This window comes from Anopheles funestus, chromosome 3RL, assembly GCF_943734845.2.
Source record: "Anopheles funestus chromosome 3RL, idAnoFuneDA-416_04, whole genome shotgun sequence".
Classification (NCBI taxonomy): domain Eukaryota; kingdom Metazoa; phylum Arthropoda; class Insecta; order Diptera; family Culicidae; genus Anopheles; species Anopheles funestus.
The window spans coordinates 46,583,696-46,604,824 of record NC_064599.1 but is presented as its reverse complement, the minus strand read 5'-3'; the positions used below and the strand labels follow the sequence as shown (position 1 = coordinate 46,604,824).

The 21,129-nt window shown below is 39.6% G+C and overlaps 4 protein-coding genes across 8 annotated transcripts; 2 read left to right on the top strand and 2 right to left on the bottom strand.

The window, feature by feature from the left end:
* Positions 1-420: 420 nt before the first annotated feature.
* On the bottom strand, positions 421-2,257 carry LOC125768107 (guanine nucleotide-binding protein subunit beta-5). The gene is made up of 5 exons (XM_049435326.1): positions 2,021-2,257; positions 1,693-1,948; positions 1,196-1,607; positions 861-1,124; positions 421-797 (listed from the first exon to the last, which is right to left on the bottom strand). The coding sequence occupies exons 1-5, from the start codon at positions 2,139-2,141 to the stop codon at positions 786-788; spliced, it is 1,065 nt and encodes a 354-aa protein (XP_049291283.1). The 5' UTR covers positions 2,142-2,257; the 3' UTR covers positions 421-785.
* Positions 2,258-2,338: 81 nt separating this feature from the next.
* LOC125768101 (serine/threonine-protein kinase ATR) lies at positions 2,339-10,829 on the top strand. The gene is made up of 3 exons (XM_049435316.1): positions 2,339-2,774; positions 2,857-5,584; positions 5,785-10,829. Exons 1-3 carry the CDS (start codon positions 2,506-2,508, stop codon positions 10,771-10,773), a joined length of 7,986 nt encoding a protein of 2,661 aa, XP_049291273.1. The 5' UTR covers positions 2,339-2,505; the 3' UTR covers positions 10,774-10,829.
* A 1,485-nt stretch (positions 10,830-12,314) lies between these two features.
* LOC125768102 (nardilysin-like) lies at positions 12,315-17,965 on the top strand. 5 transcript variants are annotated; one of them, XM_049435317.1, is made up of 12 exons: positions 12,569-12,932; positions 13,010-13,380; positions 13,506-13,761; positions 13,847-14,261; positions 14,502-15,086; positions 15,154-15,239; positions 15,311-15,777; positions 15,863-15,990; positions 16,055-16,191; positions 16,302-16,586; positions 16,669-16,888; positions 16,952-17,965. In XM_049435317.1, exons 2-12 carry the CDS (start codon positions 13,362-13,364, stop codon positions 17,762-17,764), a joined length of 3,411 nt encoding a protein of 1,136 aa, XP_049291274.1. In that variant the 5' UTR covers positions 12,569-12,932; positions 13,010-13,361; the 3' UTR covers positions 17,765-17,965. The 5 variants fall into 5 exon arrangements, with proteins under 5 accessions (XP_049291276.1, XP_049291277.1, XP_049291278.1 ...); XM_049435319.1 differs by lacking the exons at positions 12,569-12,932; positions 13,010-13,380 and adding an exon at positions 12,315-12,536; XM_049435320.1 differs by lacking the exons at positions 12,569-12,932; positions 13,010-13,380 and adding an exon at positions 12,315-12,547.
* LOC125768106 (GPN-loop GTPase 1) lies at positions 17,786-19,735 on the bottom strand. The gene is made up of 4 exons (XM_049435325.1): positions 19,415-19,735; positions 18,748-19,342; positions 18,464-18,684; positions 17,786-17,908 (listed from the first exon to the last, which is right to left on the bottom strand). The coding sequence occupies exons 1-4, from the start codon at positions 19,632-19,634 to the stop codon at positions 17,814-17,816; spliced, it is 1,131 nt and encodes a 376-aa protein (XP_049291282.1). The 5' UTR covers positions 19,635-19,735; the 3' UTR covers positions 17,786-17,813.
* Positions 19,736-21,129: the final 1,394 nt, after the last annotated feature.

Sequence of the window (21,129 nt, the reverse complement as noted above, 5' to 3'; positions counted from 1 at the left end):
ATGTGTGATGTGTACTTCTTAAGCCTTTCCATGTAGTTCGTAGGATTAAAATTGAGGGTTGGCATGATTTCAGATATACTTGTGACATGCAATGTTAGAGGTGAGGTTCGGGGATGTATGTGGCAGCAAAATAGTAGGTATGGCCTGGTCGTTATGGCAAGAAAAATAGTAGAAATATGGAGTTGCTTAAAATGTAGCTATATTAAACAATAAAAGCTATAAATCGATTTATTCTCAATTTGCTATATTACACGACTTAAATTAACTCTTTCGATAATGTTCTTGCTGTTATCTTCTATTTTTTAGATTTCTGACTATTTACCCTAAAAGGTCATTCTAATGTGAATAAAAATGTCAACTCTCATTTATGTGTTGTTAATTGTAGATTCGAACCGCATCAAAAGGAAAATAAGGAATATGTTTGAAAATGTCAATCATATTATGATTTATTACGATCTTACGAACCATGATCTATTTTTTGATAACTTGAACAATACACTGGTAACTTTATCTTGAAAAGCAACGAATTAAATATGAAACTAAAAGACACAACACGAAAACGTCGAAATTACCCTTATATCCAATATTTGGAATATAGCTAATATCCAATATATAGCTAATATTTGGTTTTCCATTTCATTAATTTCTTCTGTTTGGCTAACATCGAATAATTTTTGTATCATATTAGGATTTGGTTTATGTTAAGCATAGATGTGGCATAATTTTTCACAATCAGAGCGCTTTTAAATAGTAATACTGTAATTTTGTTGTTTATGAGATCCAGCTTAAGCCCAAATCTGCAACAAGAAAAAAGAGATCATATACCTAGTTTCCAAGTCATATTTGCATGACCACCTTACTCTCAGTGTGTAGTCCCAACTGCCTGTGGACAATGCAGTACCGTCCGGAGATACCTGAAGACAAGAAACTTTGTTCTCGTGTCCATACAGCAGACATACACGCTGCGCTTTAAGAGTATCCCAAACGTTTACGGTGTAATCATTATATCCGGCAAATAAAAGACGACCGCTCACAGAAAAATCGACGCAATTTACTCCAAAAATGATGCTATCTTTGCTGAAAACGGCGACTTCTTTGTCGGCTCGCATATCGAACAGACGACACTGTAAAAGAAAAATAGAATTTAACCACTAGTCATAGGTATTCTGAATCCGTAAACTTCTGCATAACTTACTGTACTATCGTCAGATCCAGTGCTAATGGCATCGCCACTGGGATGAAATTTTACGCTGTTCACGTCAGACTGGTGCCCTTCAAATGATTGCACAACATGGCCTGATCGCATATCCCATATAAATGCCATCTTATCACAACTGCCCGATACAAAGGTATTTCCCGTTTCATTAGGAGCCAAATCGATTGACATTACGTCCCCTGTGTGGCCGTGAAAGCTTTGCAACAGCTGTCCAGATTCTACGTCCCACAAAGCACATGTAGAATCTCCACTACCAGTTAAAATTTGTTGATCCGAATTGGGAAAAATGCAGCAGGACATGTAGCTCGTGTGAGTTCCCACTGTTTTCTTCCTGGATGAAATGTCTTCTTCGAGTGCAATTGGGTAAACCGTCACCTTATTGTCTAGTCCACTAAAAACAAACCATTCGATAATCGATGGATCTCCAGTGTCACCATAATTTAGAAAAAAAACCACCATTTCTTTAATATACATACCCGCACGCAACAAGATTACCAGAAGGTGCGTATGAACATCCCATGACCCATGTGGTAGGCATCGTAACTGCGTGCTCTTTGTTGGTAGTAAAAGCATCCCAAATAATTAACTTGCCATCTTGTGATGAAGAAACGATATGCCTTTTGTCCGGAGACCAATCTGAACACAGCACCTTTGCCTGGTGACCTTTGAGAACACGGCGTGGTTTAATGTTTAAATAACTTATCATTTCCAAACGTTCGGCCACAGATGACACTGAAAGAAATAAAATATTGAGAGTTGATTCTGCATCAAAACCACACGGCCGATCAATAAGCGACAACTTACGAGCCACATCGTTTAACTTCTGCCGTTCCTCTTCCAGTTTTGTCTTAAGACATTCGGCTTCCTTGATGAGGGCGGAAACTTTATCGGAGTTGTGAACATTGTTAAGAACGTCAGTCATCATGCAATACCAACAAACGCGAAGGTTAGTAGTAAGTTGTTCAAACACAATTATTATGAAAAGATGCAATTAGGACTTTTGCTGTTCTGCGAGAAGCAAAAATGACAGCTCCCCATTCCGCAATTATCCTTTTCCAGCAGTTTTCGGACATCGATGTTGGATGTGACATATGTCACAATTGACAACAGGAAAAACGCGCTTGTTTACCATCGGAATTGTGACAACTAACATTTCCCGCGCGTGATTAAATGAATGTTTGTTCGTTGTTGATACAAATCGTCTACCAAATAGCCAAATCCCCGTCTGTTTTGGCTAAAAGTGTTGTCCTTTGTTCGCTTAAGCACATCTACAAAACTCACTCAGCAAGATGGAGACAACGCCTGAAAAGCGATATTCGGTAGAAGATACAGAAAGTATGTGGAAAACGTTAGTGGTTACATTTACCGACATCGTAAATGATCATGGATCACATCTGGAGAAAATTCTGAACATGATTCGAACGGATATTACGTACGATGATCCTGGTCTGTTCCCGAAGACACTGCTAACGGAGGCTGAACGACAGAAATGTCGTGGTTTTGTTTACTGGCTTATGTACCAGTTGCTCAGGATAGCGTCATTGGAAGTCTATGAAAGGTAGGAAGAAAACTGTGAAACATTCAAGTGATACTGTGCCCGGACGTTCACTAACATACATTGCTTCGTTTCTCCATTACAGCATATCTGAAAGCTACATAAGTTTACAAAAGGAAATAATGAAGGCATGTTTTATTAAACAGCGATGGTTGGCCCTAGAAATTACTATGGAATTTATTGAACTATTAGATCAAATGAACGATGGTCAGCAGCATGGTTGTAAAAACACGATTCACAAATTTTATGACGTTTTTAGCAACAGCACTATACATGGCGGTGACTACCAGTCTGAAAAAATAGAAATCAACACCAAGGCACGCTGTCGTATGATTCGTATGCATTGTTTACATGCCATAACTGAATCCATGACCATGATAGTTACCCAGCAAGACGAAGCATCAACCCAAACTGTAAACGATAGCATAAATGCAGTGCTGAAAACGTTGTCGTTGGGCAACCTAAAAGAGAAAGATTTGTGCGTCAAATTTTTCCAAGGATATTTCCACCACAACAATCAGGCATTATACTGCGGATTATCTTTGCAGCAAACTTCCCATATGATGAGCTTGATAGCTGTTGCGTTAAGCCGAATCAATACATGGTATACGGGTAGACTTGTGAATAATCGAGAAGTGGAACATTTTTTGCAAGTATTAACAGAACTATATACCGCTATTAATAGCCAACAACTTTCGCCGCCGATTGAACGAAAATGGTCGCACAAAATAAGCACGGTTACAACAGAGTTGCTGAACAAAAGTAAAGATTTCCAACAACTTCATGTAACAACAATTATTGAATTGCAACGACAAATGCTGACGTTCCTAGAGAAACTGAGTCCATCATTCGATACCGGTGTTAGTTATGCAGACTTCCTTAAATGTATCAAAAACAAAGATTTTGAAGAAATCATGGCGAAACAAATTTTTAAACAAATCCATAACGCACAATCTAATTCAAACGAACCGAAAACGATTTCCGTTCACAAAATATCGGTACGTCTGGTGAGCAGCATATGGAGTATCCTGTTGGAAAGAATGGTACATAACATCAACCTATTGGAGCGTGCTTTGACGATAGCCAATAACGTTATCTATAAATTAAGCACTCAGAACATATCCTCCAACAGTGATGATAATAATGAAATGAATGATCAACAGTTGCTGTTTTTTGAATCGAAACTATCGCTCTTGGATGCGGCGTTTGTGGTAGAAAAAATCGGCGATAGGCCAACGGATCTCTTCAATGCAATCGTTGACATAATTCATGTAAGCGATTGCCAATTGCTAACCGCAAACCAACAACACACCTTACTTCAAGTTCTATTTGAACCATTCAAGAAAACTATTAACAATGCAAGGAACTCACAGCAACAATGGAACCCACATATGAACGATGATCCACATTGTCACTACGCACTGTTGCAGCTATGTAAATTGCAAGCCAAAAATCTTCACGATGAAGTAGTAAATAGTTGCCTAAAAGAACAGTTGACGTCGCTGCTGATGTTCATCGTCAAGTCGAATGATTGCACTGCATTGAAACGAACACTTCTGCAGGGTTTTAATTTGCTAGTATTGTCCTCCAAACTTGATTTGAAGGTATTATTTGAAAATGTGTTTGTTCCGCTATTACCCACTAATAATGATGATACAGAAGCATTAGTGGTTATGCTCGCAGTCTGGAATTTGCTTTGTTGCATTCGTTCCGATGAAAACCAACGTTTCCATGTGTACCAGACAACGGAAAATAATCGTATCTTTCAATGTTGTGAATGTAGTCAGCCACCAGAATCTATCACACGTTGTAATGGCTGTTACCTTAAAGCAGACTCGAAGCAGTTGCTTTCACAAGGGAAGTCTATTGATGTGGAATCCCATATGCGAATGGCACTATTGAAAACAATTAACACAAATGAAGAATCAATTTTATTGGCCTGGGCAAATCTCCTTCCTAGTGCATTGAAACATTCGTTCGCATGTATGATGGATGAGAAGCTAGTATCATTTTGGATGTGTTTATTCAGAAGCAATTCAACAAAAGTATGTGAACAAATCGGCATGCACATTCCGTCGATCGTACAAACTCTCACCACCAAACTGAACAACGAACCGGACCAGTATGAAAAGAGTGTAACCAGATTGATCGAGCAGTTATTGCTTGCTACGAAACATTGCATCACGACGAAAACGGATCATACCCATCAAATGGTCGTAGTAAGAATGATTGTGGAGTTTGCAGATGCCCATTACCGTGCTACAATCAATAGAGTATCGGATGAATCTAAGGAAGTATTATTTCACTGCGTGCGAATGATGATTTTTCTATTGATGCATCCGGAATCACATGTTACACATGAAGCCTCATTTGCGATTGCAGAAATATGCGCAAGACAAGATACAAGTCCATGGAAAATTCTTTCATGGTATCGCCATGATATCATCAAACAAATGATTGGCATTGCCGTTAGCAATTATATTCTTGCAGAAATTAGTCTGCACCAATCGATGAACATTGTAAGCCATACATTCGAATGTAGAGATCCGGTTGATTTTGTTGGTAAGCATTATAAAATCATCATGGCGATGCTGTTACCTTGGTGTCTTCGACTGCCAAAATGTGAGGCTCTTTTGCGTGAAGTAGCGATTATCATGCGGAAAGATTTGGTGGCAATATTATCTATATCATTCTTGACGATTTACACGTACCTGTTTATTAGCGAATCTGTGGAAGTTACGAACAAATGCATCGACTACATCATGAAGCTTACCGGCAACAGTTTCTTCCATTTGCTTCATTCGGATATTAAGGTGAGTAATAAGAAACTTTTCATTTAAGCTCGTGTGTGTCACTCTAATGATTGTATAACATTTTATATATAATCATATTTTTACGTAAATATCCAATCCTGTGAATAAAATATCCTAATCCTGTGGGGGTAAATCCTGTGATGTTCGTGAGTATGATATATATTTTTTATTACTCTTCTTTTCTCTTCTTTTCATTGCAGCGGACGGTATCTGAAGTTTTGATATACTATCATATCAGCGCAGAATGCGTTATGCACGCATTTCGTAGTTTACTATCCAAAGACAGCGAAATCGATGAGGTATCAACAGCACGAATTGCAGAATACATTGCAGAGCGATTTCTAGGTGTACTGACCAACTTGGAGGCAACTCTTGTCAATCCTGATGGAGAGAAATTTTTCAAACGTCTGGCGCTGCTCAGTCTTGGCGATATTATACGTTTACTAGGCGGGGAACATATAACACCATTTCGATTCAAAATAATTGCTGTGCTACGAACTGCATTAGCGCTACCAGAAGCAACGGCGCTGACTAAAATTTGCGTAAATACGTGGCGTATTTTCATATGCACAGTCGATGTGCGTCAGCTAGGTTCACTATTAAGTACAATATTTGTGACACTGGAACCATTGCTTCTTTCGTACCCGGAAGATATTGGATATATTTTTCGGTACCTGGTTATAGAGAATAATAGTCTGCTGGGGAATCATTTCGGCGATCTATTCTTTCTTGAAGACACGAATGTCGCGAATGACATTAAAAAAATTGTAGCATCACGTACTCAGAAGCATGATCATACAGATGGAAGCGATCAATTTGTATTTCACCTTGAGGAGCTGATTCGTCATTGCAATCATGAAAATTTAAAGATACGAGCATACGCTCTCGCCTACCTATGCAGACTTTGTGAAACCAGCCGTGCTGAGATAAATGAAGCTATTTTGGGTCAACACCAAACAATGGGCCTTAACACTATAGCTACAATGGTAGATACGTTTATACGCGGACTCTGTGAGCAGGACACGATCCTTCAACAAAGAGCTGCAGAATGTCTGGGCGAGCTGGGCGCTCTTGCACCGAGTCATTTACCACCGAATTATGCTCCAACGGGATTAGGGTTCGCATTAAGCATTCATTCAGATAGTTTTGCCATCATCGCGCTACGCGAACTGTGCCGAGCATATCAACGCCAAAAGGATTCCAAATTCGTCGACAGTTTTTCTCTCGCTATACAGGAAATACTGAATGAAAGAGGTGTTTCACCGACAGCAGAAAAAAAACGTGAAGTGTGGGAAACTATACCAGAACGATTGCGTCCAATCATGGAACCATTATTAACGTCCTGTTATACAACAGTATCACGAGCGTCACTATCGATGGTCCATCCCGTATTCAACTATATTCTTTCGAGCCATGAATGGTGTTACCGATGGGCGTCACAAATGATAGAAAGCATAACACGTGAATCCACTCGCAATCTTCTGCGAGCTTTCAAGCCAAGCTTGCGCTGCGATAGAGCAACTCTTTTGATGATGCTACCATACGTACTACTTCATTCACTACAACTCAGCAGTGGAAACGAATCAAGGAATCGAATAGCAGAAGAACTGCATACAGTATTTCTCGCAGCCATAGCTCATTCCGAAAGTGTTTCCACCATATCTGCAGTGGACGAACGAAACGACTTAGAAGATGTGGCAACCAATACTGTGGGAGAATCGGTCGTCTGCATAACTCAAGAGCAGTATGACTCTTCTAGCAAAGATCTAGCGTTGCAATGCGCGAAGTATGCATTTGGTTTGTTCGATTTTCTCGAACGATGGAAACGACAGCACCTTAAAGAAGTGATAGCAAGCAGCGATAACCTTCCAGAAAATCAACACGAGTTTGAGTTAGTTGATACGTTTCTGAAGACATTTGATAGCGATCTATTGGCGCAAGTGAATTTCAAATGCCAAGAATATGCACGAGCTCTGCAATATGTAGAGTACAGCTTGACGGGTGAAGATAAGGGTAAAAAACTGCAGGATAAATTATCATTCTTGAGTGAAATTTTTTCACGTCTCGGTGATACTGATTCAGTGGAGGGTGTGATGGCCTTGAAAGCAACGGAGCCAACGCTGCAAGAGCTGATTCTTTATCACAACGCTACTGGACGGTTACAAGAAGCAGTGGCCTGCTATGAACGATTGTTGCAGTTAACTAGTGTTGAAGAGCAAGCCCCTAGTCTCGAATATGTGAATAGTATGATTGAGTGTTATCTAAGACTCGACCAACCGGAAACAGCATTACTGTTAGCGGAAAGTTTGCTTGTTCGATATCATGATACAGCTCTGCATAAGCCTCTGCTGGACATACAAGCGGAACCACTGTACCGACTTGGAAGATTTGAAGAGCTCGAGGAATTGATCGTTCAAAGACAGGCTGACCAGTTGAGCGGAGCTATCGATGGTGAGGAACGACATTGGGGAGTTATTTGTGGTTCATTAATAATTGCTTTCCGGCAAACGAATTATGAAAGATTTTGCTCCGAAATAGAACGTGCAAGGCTGCATGTAGTGCAAGGTAGCTGTAGTGAACGTATCAGCTCCCGACCATTCGATGAACAGCTGGGTACATATGAAAGCCGTTATGATCAGGTGTTAAAGCTACACATTATTCATGAGTTCGCCAAGTGTGGCCATATTATGCAGAATCTACGCTCTGTACATTGCACTATGGCCGATGATTGTAATAGAGCAGCCACTCTATATGACGATGTCCAGAACCTTGTCAATAATCTGAATACCAGACTTGAGGTATTGCAACCGAATGCAACCACAATAGAACCAATCATTAGCCTGAGGCGTATACTGCTGAAGGAAATAAGGCAAACTATAGATGCAATCAGTTGGAAGCCAAACGATAATGAGAACAATGTGAAACAACTTCGCCAGCTGATAGATCAGACAATCGGAAAGCTTTGGATGAAGAGCACCGAACTAGCATCGCGAGCCAATATGTATCAGCAGGCGCTATTATACATTCTACACGCGGAAAGTTATCGCCCTCCTGATCTTTTCATAAAAAATGCGAAGCTGTTGTGGGACCGACGCGATATGACAGGTGCATTGAAAGTTCTTGAGCGAGGAGTTAATGAAATACTTGGCGATGTTGCTTCTTGTTCAACAGATACGAATAATTTGAAAACGATTCCGAAAGATCTTCGTTTGATATACGCAGAAGGAAAACGGCTCATTGCGTCATACAATGCAGAAGCTTCGAATATATCAGCAACTCTGAATCGACGCTATTTCAAAGAAGCGTTAGATGTAAACCCGGAAAGTGAAATTGCATTAGTGCAGTTAGGCCAGTATATTGATAAATTGTACAGCTCTAGCCCTGCAGGCGAACAGAACTCGGCAAACTGTTGGGAAATGATGTTTGACGTAATGAAATGTTATGGGAAATCGATGATGTTTGGATCAAGCTACATCTATCAATCTATGCCTCGAATTCTAAGTATTTGGCTCGATTCTACTGCTAAGGCTGTCCAAAAATCTGAAGAGGTTTCTAGTACTGGTGCCATCATGAGTCGCAAGATTGCACAGTCTATGAATAAGTTGGCCAACAAATTCAAAGACACATTGTCGCCATATTTCTTTTTCACCGCTTTCTCCCAGCTAATAAGTAGAGTTGCCCACCCCTCACAGGAGACATTCCACGTGCTAAAAGGAATTATTGTTAAATTACTACTCAACTATCCACAGCAAACATTATGGATGATGCTTAGTGTGTATAAATCATCCTACACCAACCGAGTGCGACGATGTGTAGAGATATTTAACGATCGTCAATTACTCCAGGTGGAAAATATGCAAAAGTTGATAAAAGACTTCAATGAGTTGGCGGAACGTCTTATCGAGCTTACTAACAAAGAAATCGCAGGACCTGCGCGTGGCATTCGGAATAGTAATACGATGAAAATTACAGTCTCTTCGTTAGTAAAAGCGTTACCCAAACTGTTGGCTGATAAAAACTTTTCCAGCGTTATAATTCCTATTGAAAAATGCATGCAGCTAGTGCTGAACAAAAATAGTGGAATGAACTTTCAGCCGTATCCTACGAATGCGATATATATTGCAGGAATTGAGGAGGAGCTGACGGTGTTATTCTCCCTGCAAAAGCCTCGTAAAATTGCACTTCGCGGACATAATGGAAAACTGTATACAATGATGCTGAAACCTAAAGATGATCTAAGAAAAGACTTCCGATTGATGGAGTTCAATGCGGTTGTTAAGCAATATCTAGCACAAGACCCAGACGCTAAGTTTCGAAGATTGTACATACGCACGTATGCAGTGTTGCCGTTGAATGAAGAGTGCGGCATAATAGAATGGATATCGAACTTGAACCCATTTCGCGGTATTGTGTGTACATACTACAAACAGCGTGGACTGGGAATGACAGTGACAGAGTTACGAAAATTCGCGTTTGAACGTTCAGAACCGCTGGCAAAAAAACGGCAAGCATTTGAATCCACTCTTGTCCCTAGTCATCCACCAATGTTTGGAGAATGGTTTCGGGACTGTTTTCCCAATCCTAATAACTGGTTTCAAGCTCGTTCATCGTACATAAAAACTACAGCAGTCATTTCGATGGTGGGCTACATTCTAGGACTTGGCGATCGACATGGCGAAAATATTCTATTTGACTCGACTAATGGTGACACGGTGCACGTGGATTTTAATTGCTTATTTAATCGAGGAGAAACGTTTACGATCCCAGAGTTGGTACCGTTTCGCTTAACGCACAATATGGTCCATGCAATGGGACCCCTTGGAGTAGAAGGACTGTATCGTCGGTGTTGTGAAATAGTTTTGAGAATATTACAGACGCACGCGTCAACCTTCATGTCTGTCCTAAAGCCTTTCGTATACGATCCCATGGTATCCTGGAGAAAGATTGGGAATGCAAATATAGGTCAGGGTGAACCGAACAGCCGGGATTGTCACTTGGAACGAACGGACCCCCAGGCAATGCATAATGTGTTGAACATTGAGGAAAGATTAAAGGGTTACGTTAAGATAAAGGGAAAATTATCACACATGCCACTATCGATTGAAGGGCAGGTAGATCATCTGATTAAGGAAGCCACAGACATAGACAATCTCGCGCAAATGTACATTGGCTGGTCGGCATATACATGATGAAGAAAAGGTTGTATTTTTTTGTGAAGTAAAATGTATAACGTTTGTATGTAAAATGTGGTTTGTGTTTATCTGATATAATGCCACTAGGTTTGATTTCGATGCATTATTGGAAGTAACTAATTTTGTTTGTTATTTATTTCAACTCAACGGATCATATGCGGCTCCCTTGAAGCGTATTATTTTTTTCTTACATAAAGTTTTACACAGTTTTTAACACTTGATATACCGCACTGCTCATGTACAATTAAGGAACGTAGAAAGGCACATGTCCGGCTCAAAACGTTCACAAACGGCATTGAATTCCCGGCAACGAACCCCGCGAACGGATCAGAGTACGAGTACGACATTCCCTTACGTCAAGTAGTGATTTGGACGGAAAGATCTTGCCGGGATGTAAATGTGTATTGCAGAGAGCAGCGCCGGCGAGTCGATCCGATAGTCAAATAAACGAAACATAATCAAATAATAAACTACCGCGTGAGGTTGTATTTGACCGTAATTCAAAATACTGGCTAATATACTAATTCATATAAGACGTTATACTTTTAAGAACAATTAAAAGTTTAATTAAAAGCTGTCATTGCGCAAAATAGTAGGTGCTTTCAACACGAAATCAATCCGTATTTCTTAATTTAAAAAAAAAACATAAATCACCTTTAACACGTTGTGTGCCATGTCTATCATTTTTGATAGACAGTGAAGTTTCCTGGGGGGCCATGTCTATCATTTTTGATAGACAGTAGTCATCATTTTCAAACTGTTATTTCTCCGCGGTGGCTGCACTTTTCTACTTACAACCTTCGGCAAATATTAAGATAAGACTTTTATGAAACTAATTACATAGTTGGTTTTCGCAAATCTTCAGTCCATCAATTTATAAAAGTATATTTTTGGGATGCCTTTTTTCGAAAAATCTTAACGTTTTGTTCATATTGCTATCTCTTATGTCGCGCCGTTTGATCGTCTGCAGTGCGAGTGAGACAAATATATGCTTGAACAACAGACGATGGAACGGCGCTTCACAAGAGATAGCAATATGAACAAAACGTCAAAATTTTCGAAAAAAGGCATCCCAAAAATATATTTTTATAAATTAATTTACTAAGGGTTTCCGAAAACCAATTATATAATTAGGTTCATTAAAGTCTAATCTGCATATTTGCCGAAGGTTTTTTGTAAAAATGTGGTATCTCCGCGGAGAAATAACAGTTTGAAATTTACATTTCCTGGGGGGCCATGTCTATCAAAAATGATAGACAGTCAATTTGTAAACAAAAACGCCGTGGCCTGCTAGGAAACATCACCAAAATAAGCGTGGCACACAACGTGTTAACGCTTAATACCAATAAAAAGTTCAATAGATGAATTCAACAAACGAGGTAAGTTAGAAGCAAAAAAGTTAATCAATAACAGAATGCTTAATTGTCACACGCGCGCTCAATTTATTTGAATTTAAAATTAGCAGCTGCGTACGGGTAGTTTGGTTGTCACCAATAGGGGTTATTTTCCGGTTGTCAAGAATAGGGTTAAGAATAATATAAACAATGATTTGACTGAATGATGCTGTCAGAATAGCAATGCGTGTGTCGATCGTGGAAACATGTGTTTTGCTTAGCGTATTTCTGCGTTCCGTATTAAAGAAATTCATCGTGTGAGTTGTGTACTGATTATAATTCTACTTGCACATCATTTACGATATGCACAGTGCACGAGTTCACTGTGCGTAATCGAAAAGGAACAGTGAAAGCGTGGACTTGCGGGTAAGACAACTGTAAGCAATGCAACAACAAGTAGCGGTTCCAAAATGATGCCAAAGTTGAAATGAAGGAGAGGGAAAACGAAGAGCTTTGTATACATATGCTATTAATCGATGGTGATATTATGGTTGTCAAATTAGTAATAAATTTCACCACCTGATAGCGTACCTGTAGGATCGTAAGGAGTATAGCACCTTAACGTTATCATCAATTTCGCTCGGAAAGTGATTGTACAGTCGTTAGTTTTTTGTAATGCAACACGACGTCTGATCAGTTGCAGTTAAATAGATGATACAAGGACTCGAAAGGACGACCGCACATTGGATGCCCAAGTTCGAAACCATGAATTGGTTGGAAAATTAAGCTTGAATTGAATCAGAGATATGCTTAAACTATATAGTACGCTATCAACTTAAAGTATTTACATTCTCCATTTGCGATAGCGCTTATTTCATGTTACCCTTTTCACTTATTAGTTTTGCCGTTAGCTTAGAAAATCGCGAATAAGTAATAAAAATATGGTACCGACAATGGACGTAGCCAAGTATGCAGCTGTTCATAGCGGAAGTGCCGATGGCGCAAAGCAAAACTGTGAAGGGAAACAAAACTGGGCACGAATAAAGAGAACGTGCGATGTAGTTGTGTTTCAATAGCTAACAGGCAGCGAGTTGTGGCGTTCGCGATAGTGGCAGTTAGATATGGTAAACCAGCTGTGCAGAAACCAACCATAACTGGTTACCGTACGCACAGTCTGGTCACGGAAAATAGCAAGAAAACATAAGTTTCGTGCGTTAGTCTTCCCACGGAGAGGAAGGAAATATTGAAACGATGGTGGTTTGTAAAAAATGTGCGAATATTTACGAAAATGAATTTCAAACCTTTTTTGTCAACAGTGTTTGAACGAATGTGTAGACAAAATCAGTTATAAGGCTATGTAGGCTATACATTTATTTTATCTTGTTTCTTCCTCAGGTCATATGTTGTTGGTTGTAGCTGTAAGTTTATTATTCGCACGTGTGGTTTGCCGTAATCCACGAGGATCGTTAATGACTCGCAAACGACCAGCGTTAGACACCGAGCAACTTCTACCAAGCGCATCGAGCAAAATGTTTTCGCGTGATACTTCCACTAGTAGTGACCACAGACAAGACCATGCACGAACGATACATCCTCTTGTAAGTTATCTGCTGCCGCCAGAAACTTCATTTTCGGATCGTAAGCAATACAGGTAGGCAACCAGGTTGATTCATTTTACACAACTTATGTACATGACCATATTGACGAATCAATAACGATGGATTATTCAATCGCAGGTCTATACTGCTAGCGAACGGATTACACGCACTGTTGATAGCTGACCCAACGGATCAATCAGTGGCTCAGCCTGAACAGGAACAGTATGAAATTGATGGAAACAGGCTTCGTACCGCAAGTAGTTCTGCATCATCTGATGTTGAAGAATCGAATGAGGCGGATCATGATGAGCAGCCAAAAAGTGAAACGAGTTTTCGTACCGAATCGGACGATGAGAGCAGCAATAGTGCTAATGAATCAATAATTATAGATGAAGTTGAAGGCGAAAAACTGGCTGCAGCCGCCCTGTGCGTTGGTGTTGGTTCATTCAACGATCCCCGTCACGTACAAGGTCTTGCGCACTTTCTGGAACATATGATTTTTATGGGAAGCAAAAAGTATCCCCGGGAAAACGAATACGATTCGTACATCAGTGTAAGTATATGTATGTATGTACGTACATAGTTCACATCACTTCTTCTTCTTCTTGGCGTAACGACCTCTAAGGTCATGCCGGCTCATGCCTGGATAGTCAGTCCTTGCTACGGGGGGACGGTCCGAATGGGATTTGATTCCCGATCCTGCCGTGTGGACCGGCGCCATTTATCACATACACCCCCGGGCCTCCCCGTGGTGTTCACATAACTAATAGTTTCAAAACTCCTATTTTTATAGAAATGTGGCGGCTTTGACAATGCAGTAACGGATTTGGAAGAAACAACATTCTATTTTGAAATTGACGAAGCACATTTAGACGGTGCTTTGGACCGTTTCGCCAGCCTTTTCACGGAACCACTTATGTTGCGCGATTCCGTTTGTCGTGAACGCGATGCCGTAGAAAGTGAGTTTCAAACGAACAAAAATCGCTTTTCTTCAGCCCGCGAACAGCTGGTAGCATCGCTCGGTCGCGACGATCATCCGATCAGTCTATTTTCGTGGGGCAATTTGGAAACGTTGAAAAAAAATATCACAGATGACGAGTTGTATACCGAACTACATAACTTTCAACGCCGACACTATTCTGCGCATCGTATGCATTTTGCGGTGCAAGCACGGATGAGCCTAGACGAACTTGAGGCTCTAACGGTGAAGTATTTTTCGGCCATTCCTTCGAACTGGCTTCCGGCGGATAATTTATCATCAATGTTCAACGAAACAAACGCATTTAGAATGGAATACTACAATAAGCTTTATGTGGTCAAGCCCATTTCAGACGTGTGTCAACTGGATATAACCTGGTGTTTACCGCCTTGTGTAAAGGTAAATTAATGAAATAATTTGTTACCGTCATGCATAACTTATATATTTTTCTTTCATCGATTAAAAGGATTACCATGTAAAAGCAATTGATTACATTTCGTATGTTATGGGCTTCGAGGGAAAACACAGTTTAACTAGCTACCTTCGCAAGAAGTAAGTACACGAACACGTTAGGTAATTACGTGCTTCGAAATTAATCCGTTTTTGTCTGCCTGTTTCCTCAGCTCGTTAGCTCTAGATGTGCACACGGGTGCCAGTTCAGGATTCGAGAAGAATTCTCTTTACACGCTGTTCACCACTTCGATAACTATGACCGACCATGGATTGCAAAATGTCGAGCAAATTTTAAAAGCCGTTTACTCGTTCATACGTTTACTAAAGTTCCAGGGACCTGTTGAATGGATTTTCAAAGAATTGCAAGAACTGGAAGCAACGTCCTTTCGTTACCGTAAAGAAAAAGAAGCAAGTGATAATGTAGAAGAGTTGGTTGTTAACATGCGATACTACCCACCGGAACATATTATCACTGGTTCGGAACTTTACTTCAAATATGATCCTAGTGAAATATGGACAATTATCAACAACTTGAATGAGCCAAAGTTTAATCTTATGATATCATCTACAAAACCGTTTAGGAATGTTACGTACAACCGTACAGAGACTTGGTTTGGAACTGAATACGTAGAACTAGGTATGGTGCAACAGATTTCCCCTAGATTTAAATAATTGATGCACACAGGTTATTAATTAAAGATAGTAATTCCTTTTTGTGACAGATGTTCCAGAAGAATGGCAGCAGTTGTGGGAAACAGCTGAACCTATGCCAGAAATACAACTACAGGAAAAAAATCAATACATTTCGACTAACTTCAGTATACTAGCGGATGAAGACGATTCAATACAAGTAGGATGAAGGATTGGATCGGTAGGACATATTTGAAAGTAGTACTATTTTTCTTTCTTTTTAGGTGCCACTGTATCCGGAGAAAATAGTTGAAAATGATATGTGTGAACTGTGGTTCCGCCAGGATACCAAATTCAGACTGCCTTTGGCGCTTATGTATTTCTATATTATTTCTCCATTGCCATTCAACAATCCAAGAAGGTAATAATACCCACCGATAGCCATGGATAATCTAGCCTTTGGGTATTGCTGTTCAGAATTGCTTGTTTTTGGCGTTATTAATGATCCTTACTTTTATTCCATTTCACTAGCTCAGCTTTGGCAGGATTCTTTATATCGATGGTTAAATTTCAAATAGCAGAGGAACTGTACCCCGCCGAAGTAGCGGGTTTGAATTATGAGCTATATCCAGCTGAGAAGGGGCTGGTGCTAAAAATTGATGGATACAATGAAAAATTGCCCATCATAGTGGATGAGATTTCGGCCACGATGGGACGATTTGCAGAAATTTTCCGAGAAAGCGTATTCGATGTGATTAAAGTAAAACTGGAGAAAGCATACTACAACGAGCTGATGAAGCCTAATAAACTAAATAGGTAATGTACTGGCGGTCGCTGGAATTTGGAAGTCGCTTAAAAACGGAATAATTCAACACTCTCTCAACTTTAATCCTGATAGGGATGTTCGTTTGAAGCTAGTGCAGTTGAACCACTGGACAACGTGGGAGAAATTTGAGCATATGAAAAATTTCACAGCCAGCGATGTACGTCAATTTGCAAAAGATTTCTTCAAGGGCTTGAGAATCCAAGCCCTTGTGCAGGGTAATATGCATAAAGAGGGGGCTCAACAAGTGATGTACAAAGTTTTGAACAATTTTAACGGATCTCCAATTCAAGATGTAAGCTTGTTTAATAGCACTCTGCTATGAATTTTTGCTAACACCAGTGTTATTTTTTTGTAGCTAAAAACCATTGAATCGAAGGCACGTGAAATTCCTGTCGGTGATAATTATCTGAGAGTTTCCAACTTCCGGGAACGGGATGTAAATACTGTAACTACAACTTTCTATCAAGCAGGACCAGTTACACCATTTTTACACGCCTGCCTAGAATTACTAGTTTCGTTGTTGGAAGAACCACTGTTTGATGTGTTGCGCACCAAAGAACAACTGGGCTATGATGTGTCAACTACGCTGCGCGATAATGCTGGAATATTGGGATTTTCGATAACGGTACATTCGCAAGAAAACAAATTCAGTTACCGTTACATAGATGAGCGAATCGAATTATTCAATAACCATTTTGTGCAAGTGTTGAATGAAATGACCGAGAAAGATTTTGAACTTGTGAAAACATCCTTAAAGCACAGAAAACAGGTTGTTGATACTGAGCTGAAAAATGAAGCTTCTCGTCATTGGGGAGAAATCACAACGGAGGAGTACATATTCAACCGCAACAAGCTCGAAGTAGAGCAAATCGAGAAATTATCAAAAGTGGACGTTTCGCAACTATTTCATCGTTTAGTGGTGGATTCAGGCAGTAGAAGAAAACTTTGCGTACAGGTCGTTGGAAAAAATGAAAATCCTACTGAGGACAACGTAACATTACCTACCAGCAAGATGGATACATATGATGGTACGAATTTTCATCTAAAGTACATTGATTCTCAAGTTCAGTTAGATGACAATTGCCAGTATATAAAAGATATCGACACCTTCGCAGAGCAGCTAAAGGTGTACACAATGGCAAAAATAGACTTCAGTGTTGAAAATTGAAGCTAAACCAGATGTTTGCGATGATTTGTCGAACCTTCGTGTTGTGGCTTTATTTATTATTTTGTTTTTGGTGCTTTTCGGCCTGTTGTCGACGGTGTTGAAGGATAAAATTATTGAAGTTAATCTCTTCAGCTTCATCGTCCCCTATGGAATATGTATCAAATAAAAAAAAAGGTTAAATACAAATTACTGATCGTAAAACCTTCTTGTTTTTGTCATTAGCGGTCAAGAATCAAATTAAATAAATTTAGTCCAGTTTCTTTAGTTTGCCTTATAATGCGACTTGTTGTAGCGGTAAAATCTGGTAGGCTTATACCAAGGGTCGGCTGAGTTTTCACCAAAAGGGCCACGCAGTAAAAATTAACGTGAAACTGCGGGCCAAATACTTGAAACATGTGGATACAGGGTCTCTGCCCAAGAGATTAGATGATTTTTTTTTTCGAAAAAATGTAGATAGATACGACATAGTTGGTGTTGATTTGGATTCGTAGGACTACAAATAATCTGATATCGTGATAATTGAATATTTTGTTCTTCGTGAGCCCTATAACATTTTTCTCGCGGGCCAAATCAAATCGTCTAGCGTGCTGGATTTGGCCCGCGGGCCGGACTTTGCCGACCCCTGGCTTATACGCATAAAAACAATATACTACGTGTAACGTCATTCCTTATAGGAAAAATTATATCTAATAGACTTACCCACAGCCACAACCGAACTATCACACTCATGTCCTTCATCATCATCAGAGCTTTCATTTGCCGGGTGTTTTAGGTAAATTGGATCATTTGGAACAGAAGAAACCGTATTCTCACTACCCAGAGCCACTTCTTCGCCCATGCCATCGTTTGTGGTTAGTTGTTCGTGTTCTTTTTTGTTCAATTTATCTTTACGCAATCTATCGTACTCATGTTTATAATCACTGCAAACAAAGAGATATGGATACAGTTAGGTTGCTTAAAAAATTGAATCATGCAGCTTATACTTTTCATATTCATTTACTGCTTCGCTGATCAGCATGAAAAACTTTTCGAAACCAATTCCAGATACTGACGAAACACCACAAGATTTCAAGTTTCGGTAGAACTCATCCAGCGTCAACGACATCGTACGAGTGAGATTACTCACGTAGGCTGTTTCGTTTGCAAGTGCTTCCTGGAATGCTTCAAAATCTTGCATCCACTCCACCGCAAAATTGTGCTCTTGTATGTCTATTTTGTTCATGACAATTATAAAAGGTAAACGCGCTTTATACAAGATGGAGCAAGCGTATAACATGTTGGACATAAATGTGGTAGGGCTAGTAGAACGAACAATGTCCATTACGTATACAATAACGGTCGGAAAAGCGGTGGCCAACGCTTCGGTAATTATAGTACCTGATGCCGACCAAGTGAATACTTCAATTTGTCCTGGTGTGTCTATGACGCAGTATTCATGCGTTGCCTTCGCATTTTCAATCAGCTCGACCACTTTTCCAAATTTGGTGGAAAACAAGTTCAACGCTGTCACGATTCCTCCGTTTGGTCCCAGATTGTAGCGTTTCATCACTTCCTTGTATTTTACCGTGTCACGTATATCTGAAAATTAGTTAAATGAAAAGCCAATTTTCAGTTCAATATTAGGTTAAACAATGTCCATGCGTTTGTTACCAATATTTACTGGATACGGTGTTTCGTGACATGCAGGATCCAAATTAATCAAGTAAGGCAAGGAACCATTCCTATGCCGGTGTTGAGCTAATTTTCGTACGAAAGTAGTTTTGCCTGATCCCGCCATTCCAAGAACAATGATACATACGGGGCCATTCTTAGCTGGTTTATTTCCTGCAGAACTTGCAGAAAACTCTGCGGTAGTCGGCTCTGATGCCATCCTTATATTTAATGGAGTTTTGGAGTCAGTAAATTCTTTCTTGCCGCGATCACAAACGCGCCTTACACCAATGGTAAACAAAAAGTGCGTGCAGAGCCAGGCTCGATGACGAATTAGTTTTGACATATGACATATTAAGCACACAGAAACCTTGACAGTACAATCCCAGTACACAGTTAGCATGTAAATCTTGGCATGATCTTAAACGGCGCATAAACTTGGGCCGTGCTGACAAAATCTTCAATTTGGACTTTGAATAGAATATTGTGGTCTGTTTTCCATTAACCCTATTGTCAATGACCGCCTACCTGAGTAAGTTTTGCACTTTTATTTCTTAATATTTTTTTATAGGAAAGTCGTACAGACTTTAAATTTTTAAAATGCCTAGAAAAACATGTTTTTCTCCATTTCGTACAAAAAGAAAAATTTTAAAACTATTTTTACCAGGGCCCGTTGGTGCATGTGATAAACGGCGCCCGTCCACACGGCAGGACCGGGTTCAAATCCCATCCGGTCCGTCCCCCCGTAGCATGGACTGACTATCCTGCTACGTGGTAAAATAAGTCTTGATACGGCCAGGCCGTTCTAACCAGGCAAAAAAAAAAATATGTTTACCATTTTTTAAAATATTTTTTTCGATTAATACCCCTTATATCTACGACCGCCTACCCGGGTAGGCCATACGATTTGTTTGGGGTTTAAATTTTTTTCGGATTTTAAAGCGTATATCTTTTGATCTGCTCGTTGTATTTTCATGAAACTTTTAAAAAAGATGGGGTTTTTAGTTGTCCAACAAATACCATTTAGCTGAGAATTTAAAAAACTTCTGGTTTTTTTTTAATTTTTTATAAATGTTTCTCCGTATATCTATGACCGCCTGACCCGGGTATGCCAAAGGATTTATAGGATATATGGGAGTTTTCATTTTTTTTCGGAAGTTTTCTGGGACAACCGTCAGCCGAGATACCTCAGGAAGAACCAAACATTTATGTTTGGAAATTGCTATTTATGTCAAAAAACCTGCTTGTTCTTCGCGTTCTGAATTTAAAACATATTTCTCCAAATGTAAATAGTTTGAAATATTAGCACTTAGTGTTAGTAACATGATAACATTTGAGGTTTATAATAGCTTACGTGGAAAGCTCTTAATTATAAAATAGAAAAAATGGATTTATTATTTTTTTTAATAACGCAGAGTTGTGAAAATAATACACAAAGATTAAATATGATTAATTGGCTACAATTAACCCCGAAAAACTAGATATATATGCTTTATACATGATTTAGAATCCAAAAACTGAAAAATCGCATGGCCTATCAGAGTAGGCGGTCGTAGATATATGGAGAAAATCGCTATATAAATTCTACTCGTGCAGTAACGCAGCGTTACTGCAGTGTTGGCATAGCTGTTTTTCCAAGTCATTGTAGTAAAACTATAATTTGCCCAATATGAAAGCTCAATCAACCAACCCTGCATGTCCACTAGATTGATGTA

Excerpts from the sequence above, each read along its gene's own strand:
- LOC125768107 (XM_049435326.1), bottom strand. The coding sequence starts at position 2,141 with ATGATGACTGACGTTCTTAACAATGTTCACAACTCCGATAAAGTTTCC. Across the intron at positions 1,949-2,020 it reads GAAGTTAAACGATGTGGCTC|TGTCATCTGTGGCCGAACGT; the intron begins GTAAGTTGTCGC and ends TATTTCTTTCAG. Across the intron at positions 1,608-1,692 it reads GGTAATCTTGTTGCGTGCGG|TGGACTAGACAATAAGGTGA; the intron begins GTATGTATATTA and ends GTTTGTTTTTAG.
- LOC125768101 (XM_049435316.1), top strand. The coding sequence starts at position 2,506 with ATGGAGACAACGCCTGAAAAGCGATATTCGGTAGAAGATACAGAAAGT. Across the intron at positions 2,775-2,856 it reads TCATTGGAAGTCTATGAAAG|CATATCTGAAAGCTACATAA; the intron begins GTAGGAAGAAAA and ends TCTCCATTACAG. Across the intron at positions 5,585-5,784 it reads TGCTTCATTCGGATATTAAG|CGGACGGTATCTGAAGTTTT; the intron begins GTGAGTAATAAG and ends TTTTCATTGCAG.
- LOC125768102 (XM_049435317.1), top strand. Across the intron at positions 16,587-16,668 it reads AAGCCTAATAAACTAAATAG|GGATGTTCGTTTGAAGCTAG; the intron begins GTAATGTACTGG and ends TAATCCTGATAG. Across the intron at positions 16,889-16,951 it reads ACGGATCTCCAATTCAAGAT|CTAAAAACCATTGAATCGAA; the intron begins GTAAGCTTGTTT and ends ATTTTTTTGTAG.
- LOC125768106 (XM_049435325.1), bottom strand. The coding sequence starts at position 19,634 with ATGGCATCAGAGCCGACTACCGCAGAGTTTTCTGCAAGTTCTGCAGGA. Across the intron at positions 19,343-19,414 it reads ACCGTATCCAGTAAATATTG|ATATACGTGACACGGTAAAA; the intron begins GTAACAAACGCA and ends ACTAATTTTCAG. Across the intron at positions 18,685-18,747 it reads GCAGTAAATGAATATGAAAA|TGATTATAAACATGAGTACG; the intron begins GTATAAGCTGCA and ends CTTTGTTTGCAG.